This window comes from Euprymna scolopes, chromosome 38, assembly GCF_053919585.1.
Source record: "Euprymna scolopes isolate OS-2025 chromosome 38, ASM5391958v1, whole genome shotgun sequence".
NCBI lineage: Eukaryota > Metazoa > Mollusca > Cephalopoda > Sepiida > Sepiolidae > Euprymna > Euprymna scolopes.
This window is the reverse complement of record NC_136519.1, coordinates 60,783,889-60,795,949: the sequence shown is the minus strand read 5'-3', so window position 1 is coordinate 60,795,949 and position 12,061 is coordinate 60,783,889. Positions and strand designations below refer to the sequence as shown.

General features: G+C 28.5%; 1 protein-coding gene across 8 annotated transcripts in view; it reads left to right on the top strand.

Annotated features, from left to right (window-relative positions):
• The window catches only part of LOC145263168 (uncharacterized), a 573,905-nt gene that overhangs the window by 561,443 nt on the left and 401 nt on the right, over positions 1–12,061 (top strand). For all 8 annotated transcript variants that reach the window (XM_080120199.1, XM_080120201.1, XM_080120196.1 and 5 more), the window contains one exon: positions 10,044–12,061. This exon is cut by the window's right edge and continues 401 nt beyond it. In XM_080120199.1, the coding sequence (XP_079976325.1) occupies positions 10,044–10,473 (430 nt within the window). In that variant the 3' untranslated portion in view covers positions 10,474–12,061. The remainder of the gene's footprint in view (positions 1–10,043) is intronic.

The following is a 12,061-nucleotide window of genomic DNA, read 5'->3' as shown; positions in this document are numbered from 1 at the left end:
AAAAAAATATTAATATAAAAAATATGAATATAAAAAAATGTGAATATAAAAAATATTAATATAAAAAATATTAATATAAAAAAATATTAATATAAAAAAATATTAATAAAAAAAATATTAATAAAAAAAATATTAATATAAAAAATATTAATAAAAAAAAATATTAATATACAAAAATATTAATATAAAAAAATTAATATAAAAAAATATTAATATAAAAAAAATATTAATATACAAAAATATTAATATAAAAAATATTAATATAAAAAAATATTAATATAAAAAAAATATTAATATACAAAACTATTAATATAAAAAAATATTAATATAAAAAATATTAATATACAAAAATATTAATATAAAAACATATTAATATAAAAAAATATTAATATAAAAAATATTAATATAAAAAAATATAAATAAAAAAAATATTAATATAAAAAAAATATTAATATAAAAAATATGAATATAAAAAAATGTGAATATAAAAAATATTAATATAAAAAATATTAATATAAAAAATATTAATAAAAAAATATTAATATAAAAAAATATTAATAAAAAAATATTAATAAAAAAATATTAATAAAAAAAATATTAATATAAAAAAATATTAATAAAAAAAATATTAATATAAAAAATATTAATAAAAAAAATATTAATAAAAAAAATATTAATATAAAAAAATATTAATATAAAAAAATAATCATATAAAAAATATTAATAAAAAAAATATTAATATAAAAAAATATTAATATAAACAAATATTAATAAAAAAAAATATTAATATAAAAAAATATTAATAAAAAAATATTAATATAAAAAAATATTAATATAAAAAATATAATTAAAAAAATATTAATATAAAAAATATTAATATAAAAAAATATTAATAAAAAAATTAATTATATTTAATATTAATATTAATATAAAAAATATTAATATAAAAAAATATTAATATAAAAAAATATTAATATAAAAAAATATTAATAAAAAAATATTAATATAAAAAATATTAATAAAAAAATATTAATAAAAAAAATATTAATATAAAAAAATATTAATATAAAAAAATAATCATATAAAAAATATTAATATAAAAAAATATTAATATAAACAAATATTAATAAAAAAATATTAATATAAAAAAATATTAATAAAAAAATATTAATATAAAAAAATATTAATATAAAAAATATTAATATAAAAAAATATTAATAAAAAAAATATTAATATAAAAATATTAATATAAAAAAATATTAATATACAAAAAATATTAATATACAAAAAATATTAATATAAAAAATATTAATATAAAAAAATATTAATAAAAAAAAATATTAATAAAAAAATATTAATAAAAAAAATATTAATATAAAAAATATTAATATAAAAAATATTAATATAAAAAATATTAATAAAAAAATATTAATAAAAAAATATTAATAAAAAAAATATTAATATAAAAAATATTAATATAAAAAAATATTAATATAAAAAATATTAATAAAAAAAAATATTAATAAAAAAAAATATTAATAAAAAAAAATATTAATAACAAAAATATTAATATAAAAAAATATTAATATATAAAAAAATATTAATATACAAAAAATATTAATATAAAAAAATATTAATATAAAAAAATATTCATAAAAAATATTAATATAAAAAAATATTAATATAAAAAAATATTAATAAGAAAAAATATTAATATAAAGCCTTTTCTGTTTTTAAGAAGGGAATGCAAACTATTTGCAACTATAATGAAATGAAGTTAACATTTGCTATTCAGCTAATAACTTGCGGAATTCAGCAAAAACATAAGGTTTTAAAGAAATTACTCCACCATTAAAAATCATCAAATATTTACATATATATCTATAAAAGTAAAATTGTCTGTGTATGTCTCTGTCTGTGTGTGTACTCTGTCAATTTTCAGTCGACAAACTCGAGATTTGATATAAGGGATATTGAGATTTGGGGGAAATCTTTTTAATCGGTTTTCGGCCAGAAATTTGGCTGTCAAGTTCAATGATTTGACCTTTGAAAACTCTACCAAACTCCTCCACCAATTTTGGGTCTCAACACTTGAAATTTCAGATGTAGGTTCCTTGGACATGGGTCAAACTTTTTAACTTGATTTGAGCCCAAAACAATAAATGTTAAGGAGTCAAAATTGGGGTCAAAGTTTTTAAAAAATTTGCCAATTTTTGGTCTAAACATTTGAAATTTTACATGAAGGGTATTCAGACATAGGGCAAGCTTTCTAATTGGTTTTTGGCCGGAAATTTGGTTACCAAAGGGTCAAAGTTGAAAAGATTTGACCTTTGCGATCTCTAGCAAACTATTCAGCCTATTTTGGGTCTAAACATTTGAAATTTTACATAAAGGGTATTCAGACATACAGCAAGCTTTTTAATCAGTTTTTGGGCGAAAATTTTGCTGCCACCAAGAGGTCAAAGTTGAAAGAGTCGACCTTTGCAGACTCTACCAAACTCCTCCGCCAATTTTGGATCTAAACACTTAAAATTTTAGATATAGGTTACTTGAACATGAGTCAAACTTTTTAATATGTATATATATATACATATATATATATATATATATATATATATATATATATATATATGCACATAAAGTTATGAACAGTACATAGGGCCCAAGCAAAGCTGGGCTGAACTGCTAGTATATAATATTCATGCATAGTGGACGACCAGGCAATACTGGGCTGCCTGCTAGTTATACATAAAAATACATTGTGGAGCTATTATCTATATAAAACTTAATGATGTACGTAGATATATAGAAAATCAAACTGATTAATATCTAAAAAAACATGCTAAATATGAATTAAAAGTACAAATTATTGTTTTTAAATAAAACGCATACGGTATGCAAAGAAAAAGGACATTCGCTCTAAATATTAGGAAAACGTTCAATATTAAAACAAAAACATAAAGAAAAGCCTTGTATCACCAGTTTCATAAAAAAAAACAATCATATCTTTTATTCATCATTTTTTTCAAAATAATTATTTTAATTTACACAAGTAATTATAAATATCATGATAAAACACTATTAGACTTGTTCTTGCATGTACAACATGCGTAGTAAATTTTCACACTCAGAGTAAAAAAGTCTAATGAAATGAAAACATACAAAAAAATTAGGTGTGAATATCGAAGTGTTTTCTATTATTGGAAAAAGTGAATTTGCAATGTAGCTTCTGGGCTTGACCATTACTCCTGATCTTAAATGGAACACGTATATCAAATCTGTTGCCAAGGCCGCTGGAAAAATGGTGGGATCTTTCTATCGATCCAGTAGATATCTCACTGCTGATGCTATTCTCTATCTATATAAGAGCCAGGTACGTCCAAGGATGGAATACTGTTGCCACATCTGGGCAGGAGCTGCTAGAAAGGACTTGTCCTGCCTTGATAGAGTTCAAAATAGACTTCGTAGCCTCGTAGGAGATGTCCTTTTCTCCTCCTTACAACCTCTATCTCACAGAAGAGATGTTGCGAGTTTGTCTCTGATGTATCGTTATTTTCATGGAAAGTGTTCAACTGAGCTTCAATCTATGGTCCCCCCTCGCCAAACTTTCACAAGAAACACTCGTCTAGCTATAAACACTATCAATAATTTCCCCCACTCTTTGTCTGTGCCTAAACCTAAACATGGATTCCATGAACAAAGCTTCTTTCTTAGAACTGCACGCCTGTGGAATTGTCTTCCGTTTTCCTGCTTTCCGGCTGACTACAATATGGTTGTGTTCAAGTCTAAGGTAAATAATTTCTTGATGAGCCGTTCCATATAAGTCATTAAATTTACCAAATTTTCATTACTAATGATTACTATATTGACCAACTTCTACCGTACACTCTTTAACCCTTATCCTTGAGTGGCCTCTGGGCCTTGATAATGTGGTGATGCCTTTGTAAAAAAAAAAAAAAAAGTTTAAAGTTGGAATATGTGTCCTTTCAGCTCGTTGCTAAGATCCACACAAAAAGCAAATGTCTCTCCTATATATGGCTATCAGGGGAGATCACTCCCTGGTTACTTCATGTTGTCAAGGGAGATAATTCCATAGGCACTTGTTAGCAGAAGCAGATGACTCTTACCTATAAATGGGATGAATTGTCATGATCATCTTTGCGTGCACCAGAAAAATTGTGTAGTTATTTTCACATTTGTTCCTTAGTGCACTTGTTTTGCGATATAAAGGTTGTCTTAATGGTGAGGGACTGACTGAATGCATACATGTTTCATTTTTACTTCATCATGCTTGCTGGGCGATCTTACATTGATGTACCATTCGACCTCTATTGCTTTCTTGGTTTTTTGTTCCCCGTAGAGGCTTAGGGTTGTGGATAAATTTGTAGTTCCTGATGTAGCATAATGTGGGCCATCCACAACTGGGTATATTTTACAGAAAACTGATGGTTTCTCAATCTTACTTGATTGCTCCTGTCTACTTGCATTTAGAAGTGTCGATTTCCAAGTGTCTCTATGATCCTCCATGTTTTCCTCCATCAATCATAGTTTTGGTTCTTGATCTGGACAAAGTTTCTGACTTTGAGTTCCGGGGTGAATGACAAGGTTGGTTGTAGAACTGTTCGTTTCCTATATGTTTTTTGTCTGTTGCCTTGCTTCACCTACTTCTTTCCATTGTTTCTGCACTTGGTATTTATCCCATGGGATAGAAATGTGAATCATTAGACTTGAATATATAACATTACAGTCAGGGCATGACAAGGTCTTGGATAAGGGTATTGTGATGGGTTAGTAATGCCTGAGCCGCCCAATTGTGGTGTAAGCATCCATAGCCGTCCACATATATATTTTGCAGTCTTAACAGCTAACTCTGTACCGCTGTTGCTTTGAGCATGATAGGTTTATGAGGTAGGTTTTCATATACCTCAGTTTCCTAAAAAGAACTCATAGTCCTGAGACTCTAATGGTAGTCCTCTATCTGAAGAGATTTTTTTCACGTGCATTGTAAGTACAGAACCAAGTTCTCAAGGTGTTGCATACAGTTTTGGCCCTCCCCAACGTCATGGTGCCACTTCCATCCATCCAATATACCAATCAGCGTACATCATGAAGTTCGTTTCCTGTATATTAACATTGTATAAGTCAATCACCACTTGGAAATTATGGGTCTGTTGGTGATATCAAGGATTCTCTGGGATAAAATGGTTCAATTATGTTGGTAGTGTGGCACTGAAATCTGGTTTGTCTCATGTTAGCAAACCCAGAATTAGAACAATTGTTATGCATTCTCCAGCATTCGATTTACGTTTTGTTGTGTAGAATGAAGGGATTCCAATACCTCTATGCAAAGTTGTCAAGGTATCAGGATTTTGTTGCATTTAATAATTCTTCATCTAAAAACTAGCTATAGGATGCATGACTGGGAGAAGTCATTTTGAATTAGGTCTCTTAAGGTTCTACATTCTTTATCTGTTGCTGCCATAATCATTTCCTACATTATAGCCTTCAATTTAGGATCACTTTCATACATTGTTGTGAAGGTGGTTTCGACTGCTGATCATTTGGTCATGATTTTTTGGTGGATATCAGGATACATAATCAGGAGCTGAATTAAGTTTTATGCGATGATGTGGAATCTGTACATCAGTGTCCTTGACATTTAACAGGCGGCATTTTTTTTTAATGTTTTTCAGGGTTTGAAAATATTTTTATTTGGCATCTAAAGTTTTCACTGATGCATTTGTAAAACCGAATCCAGCCAGAATGATCATTCGCACAATGCGTGTTCAATTTATCCTCATTTTTCTGAAATAGGAAGTGCAATAATTCTTGTTTTGCTGTAATCTGTTGCCAGTCATTCTGTTCATTTCAAACATTTGGATGCCATTTTCAATCCTCTGTACTGTTATTCTCTTTGATTCTTGTTATAGACGCTAAAGTGTTTCATCCCAATAAAACTTTCTATTTTTTGTTCTCAATAGTTCTCAGATCAGAAACCCTAATGATCTGGCATGTTTTTTGTGGGTTTAACCATGTTTGCGGTAACCAGAAATCCTGCAAACTCCACCTCCAATTTGACAAAGTGGAACTTGTCTGGATTGGTTGTGCAGTAACTGATGTAGTCAATCATATGCCAAAATAAAGATTTTATTGAGTCATCCTATAAGAGGTTGTTCCCTATGCATAGGGTTGTACGAGCCATATGTACGGTGATGTCATCAAACTGACAGGTGTATCCATCTCCTGATCCATGGAATTCTTGATGACCCGACTTAACCTATATTGATTCCACTTGGTAATGACCGTGGTAGCATTCTATCTGACTGGGATAGCGGGAGATTGTGGTATCTTTTTATGTGTTCAGTACTATTTTTCTGGTGTGTGCTGGTATCATTGAAACCTGATTAAATGAGGATGAAGTGTGGTGTGTTACTCTTATGATGGCATCATTCGACTTTGTAGATCGACTATGTGCCTTGAAAATCCATCCTTTTTTGGAGTGACCACCATTTTGAAATAATTATCTATATGAAATTTAATGATGCATGTCGACTTATCAATTTTGAAATATTCTTAGCTAACTTTGGTCCTAGAGGTCATAAAAACCCACATTACATGACATCAAAACTTGTCATGCAGGTTTAGCTGTTTGCGAAAATTCAAGAATATCCACTCAAATTTAACCCTGCACATTTTAATCTGAACATAAGGTATGCAATATAAAAATTGGAAAAGAAAAGTTTCTTTCTTTGGTTAGTCAGTTTTGAGTGTTTTCTTTTTCATTTTTAACTTTGAGTATAAAAATATTAAAGGTATAAACACGCATTAACATTGGAATGCTAATTCTCTTTCTGTCCATAGAATTGTTTCAAAAATTGGCACACAAATAAAAAAGACATAGCTTTTTTGAAAATTTTAGGTGTAAAATTTTGCTGTTATCCAATAAAAAATAATATAAGCTTTTAATGTTATCAAGTTGACAAAAAAGTTATTGCGGTTTTTAACTTTTAAATTCAGATTAACATATTTCGACTCAAACAAAAATTTATTGACAGAAATAAGCACCATCAAAATCAACAAACTTTTGCCAACACAAAGAAAGTGTATTTATGCCAGTAACATAAAAAATCTTGTGTTTTGGTGGCGATGAAGTCACTGAAGGGGTATTTGATATTGCTTAGATTTTTTTAAACATTTCTCATGCAGAAAGTTGTTGAGATGTTTGAAAAAGTGGTAACTGGTATGTGAGAGGTCTGGAGAGTATGGCTGATGAGGCAGAGTTTTGTAACCCAATTCATTCAACTTCTGAAAGGTTGGTTTAGCAATGTGTGACTGGGCATTGTCATGGAGGAGAATTGGGCCTTTTCTATTGATTAATATTGGGTGTTGTAATCGAAGTTTCTAATGCATTTCATTCATTTGTTGACCGTATTTCTCTGCTGTAATGGTATCACCTGTATTAAAGTAACTGTAATGGATGAGCTTGGCTGCAGACCACTAAGCATTCAGCATGACCACTAAGCATTCAGCATGACCACTAAGCATTCAGCATGACCACTAAGCATTCAGCATGAGCTTCTATTGATGCAACACTTAGGGAAGTGTCGTAGAGCTTCGTCAGTGTCTAACCATTGAACATAGTGTCACTGATTGTCGTAAAGAACCCACGTTTCATTGCAAGTCACAATATGGTCGAAAAATGGGTTGTACTTGTTACATAAAAGAAGGACAACATTTCTTTTGGTTGTCGTTCAATTTGTGAGGCCCCCAGTTTTTTTGTATTTCAAATCTGTTAAGTGGTTGGAAATCATTGTATATATTATGTCTAATTCAGAGGCAAGTTCTGGAACAGTTGTGTGTGGATTGGTTTCAACTAAGGCTTTTTATTGATTGTTGTCAACATCTGATGGCCAACCACTAAACTGATCATCTTCAAAACTCTTATTGGTGTCACAAAATTTCTTAAACCACCATTGTGTTGTGTGTTCAGTAGTGGTTCTAGGGTCAAATGTTTCGTTGATATTGTGAGCTGTTTCAGCAGCTTTTCGGCCTAACTTGAAATGAAATAAGAAAACTGTGCAAATTTGCTTTTTTTTCCAATTTTGTATTCAGTGTTCTGTAAAAAAGACATAAATGATTATAATTTAAACTGTTAGATAAAGCGAAAAACGCACTTTAAAATGATATACAAAGTAAAGGTATTATAATGAAAACTTATTTGAAAATACATCATTTGAAATCAAAATTAAAAATTCCACAAGAACTTTCTTCTCAACCTTATATATATATATATATATATATATATATTTATATATATATATATATATATATATATATATATATATATATATATATATATATATAAGTGAAATAAAATGCTTAGACATGTTAGTATTCAAATGAACAATTAGTAATTACATCTTAGATATGAGAAAAAGTGTGACATGAGATTAAGACATATACACTGCAAGTATTTAAATCCACTCAATGGTTTAAGATATTGGTCATCCAGACCTATTAAGTGACAATATAGAAATAAGAATTCAACATCAACAAAAGTTTATGCATATAATCGTTTCTGTGGTAAATCCTTTATTGATGAAATTGTTTCTTCATTAGCACAGATTTCAGAACACCATAATCAGTAATTGACAAAAATCACTAATTTTAGTAAACACAGAGAGAATAATTGATGAGGGAGGGGCAACAATATTTAAATCTTCCTTAAAACAACATAAAAATAATATTAGGACATGAGATGAAAAATATAAAATATACATGAATTGATAAACAGTATCTTTGTATTATCCACCAAATATATAGAGGTGGTATATATAAAATTTTAAACTTGTTTTACAATGTATACATTTAATTAGTGTCAGAAAACAATGACACAAATTAACGCTGAAGAAATTTTCCCAAAGAATCCTTTTTTAAAAAAAAAACAAAAAACAAAGGGGAAAATCTATATATATATAAAATGTATGTTTGTTTGTTTGCTTTTCCTCGATGTCCATGAAAGGCTTCTTTCAGAGAAGCGCTTGCTCGCTTCACAACTTCTTAAAACTTTTTATATCATCTATAAATTGTAATATCTCAGAATCACCCACGGAGCTCGCCTGTCTATTTAATTTTATTGACTTTCAAATGTTAATTATTCCACATTTCCCGCATCGGCACGCGTTACATTCGGTTTTCAGTATAAAAAAAAGCGAAACTCGACTCTAATCACAGGCCGAAAGCCAGTTTGTTCAATGTCGACTTCGTCATATCAGACTGTAGCTTTCATTTCGCTCCTCCTAATAAACAGGGAGCGGATTTTTAAAAACAAACAAACCAATTTATTCAAAACTGTCCCGCACAAAATTGTAACTGCTGAATACCTATCGCCGTCACGTCAATCAAAAATGCGCACCTGTTTGTTTTTTTTAACACTTTACTATTTTCCAACTGCACGTTGTCAACGCTTCGGGTTTTTTTCACATACCCCGAAAAACACCCGGGCAACGCTGGGTACCCCTCGCTAGTATATAGTAAAGCCATGGTGTGGCAAGTAGAAGGGTAAAATTACAAAATAACTCCAATGAAGATTTACTTTGACAACAGCATTTTCAACTTGCATAGGAAATAGCAGTAATGTATCGAGTAATTGAAGAAAAAAAAAATGACGAATAAAAACAAGGTTGTAGCAAAATGATTCAGAACACAAAAAAAAAAAAATGAAACAACGACCCCATGTATCATACAAAAGAAGTCTTATCATTTTTTGTCACAGGAAAATTTAAAAATGTTTTCAAAAAAATTTGAATGTTTTATTGTTTCGCAATCATTTTTTAATCTAAAAAACACACACAAAAAAAAAATTTTTTAATCAGAAAAATCAATTTTTTAAACTAAAAACCTGAAAATATAAAAATAACAATTTGCACCATTAATTTCTTATGTTGTTTGTTCTCACATGGAAATGTTGTCAGGTAAAATATTTAACATTACTCTTTGATTTTATGAATTAAAAAGAATTCCATTTATGCATTTATTTCCAGATGGGAAGATATCTTCATGGATTTGAGCTGCAGCGGTCCTCAATTCCTTGATATTCGAAGATTAGAAAGGGGCATTCATCAGCGGAAAAAGTGTCAGAAATCCTACGATGCCAACGACCATTGCATTTTGACATTACAAAAGTGTCAAAATGAGGATGATGAGGTGGAAAATGAAAACTCGCCAATACAGGAAATAATTGAGATAAGTGATGCCGACGAGGGAGGGCAATGTCTGATCACAAATGTTCGGCAACCATTAGCAATGCGAGAGGTTGAACGTTTGGACAAAGAGGAGGAAGAATTACTTGAGGATGACATGGATGAAAATGAGGACTGTGATAATATTTTAGGTGATAAACCCAATTCTGTGACAGAAAACACTCTTACGGACTCTGATGATTACGAAGAAACCCCATCAGATGAGTCATGATAAAAGAAAAAAAACTGAAACTGAATTGATTGCGGTCAGGATGAAAAAAGTCAAAATGGCTCAGAATATTTTGTTATTAAATTTACTTAACCATTTAGAACGATATTGTTAGTTTTTTCCTTCGTTAAATGAATTAAATTGAAAAAGTAGTTAAAGACTTTTTGAATTGATTAATAACAGGTTTAAAAGAAAAAACATTTGTGATTAGATATTTTAAATAAAATAAGGTTTTGTTTATTTTCTTTATATATTTTTTTTACATATATTTGTGTCTGTTATAGTAGAGGGCTTGTTTAATTTGAGGCATCCCTCCAGAAACAAATAGAAAGAAGAAAAACCATTTTCGAACTGTAATCAAAAATTGATTTTGTAAAAATTTGTTTTAATGAAAAAATGTAAAAAACATATTTTAAAAATTTTTTCACTTCAAATAATTTATGAATGCAATCGAATCTGATGAATGATTAAAAAATATTTTAAAATTGATTTTAATTTGATATTTTTAAATTTTATGATTTGCTCAATTAATTTATCAGCATCAGAAATTTATAAAAAAAGAAAATCAAATGAAAATCTACATTTTGTCTATGAAGATAAACTGAGAAAAGAAAATGCTGAAAATGGGTCATTCAGTCTGCATGTTTGGTAAAGATTGAATTTGATTCGAAATTTTTCTATAAAGAATGACAATCTGTTGTTGTACAAGATGAACTATTGTGAAATATGACTTTGTACAAAATTTAGTCAAATTAAATACAATTGTAAAATATGCTGTGCAATTTAGACAAAAATACATCTGAAGATACGATCTATTGTGATGTGCTACACAAACAAGTGCTTTTATATTGCATTGCAATACTTGTTTGAGTCGATACACATGTGCAGTTCTGCAAGATCATTTAATTCAATTTTCTAATCTTATCAGTGAATGCTACAAGTACTGCCCGTTTTATGATAGCATCTTTTCGAACAAGTCTAAAATGATTGCAAGCAATTTTTACTTTTCTCTTCTCACTATTGATATTGTCTTATATCGATTTTCATCAGATTAGTTAAGTTACTTGAACTTGAAACATGCGGAAGTTGCATCAATGTATATGGTTAGCTGTTTTGTAAACTTTGTCTATGTGAAATTATTTGGGCATTCACTTTTTCATTATTGAAAATATCAGCAGTTTCATTCTTTTAATATGGATTCATTAGATTATCCTCTCCATTTATAGTCTTTCACTCAAATGTAACGGATTCCTCATTTTAGCTGTTGAATCCATATTTGAAACTTGTGTAAATTCTATTATTAATGAGGATTTTGTATCTGTCTGTCTGAAACCAAAACTATGGCAAATACAGAGATAGAAGTTCTCCAAAACTATTTGTCATCTCAGGTAGATATTAATTGTACACTTAGTGCTTAGTTGAAAGGAAGGTAGTAGAGCATATATTTATTCATCATGAAACTGTCTTCTCAAGCATTACCTCCTCCTTTAAAGAGAAGTGTAGAAAATATTTCTTCATCATATATACTAGTAAACATATACAACCAGAGGTGGCGCATATTTTTGCTTTTCAAAATTATAATACAAACAAC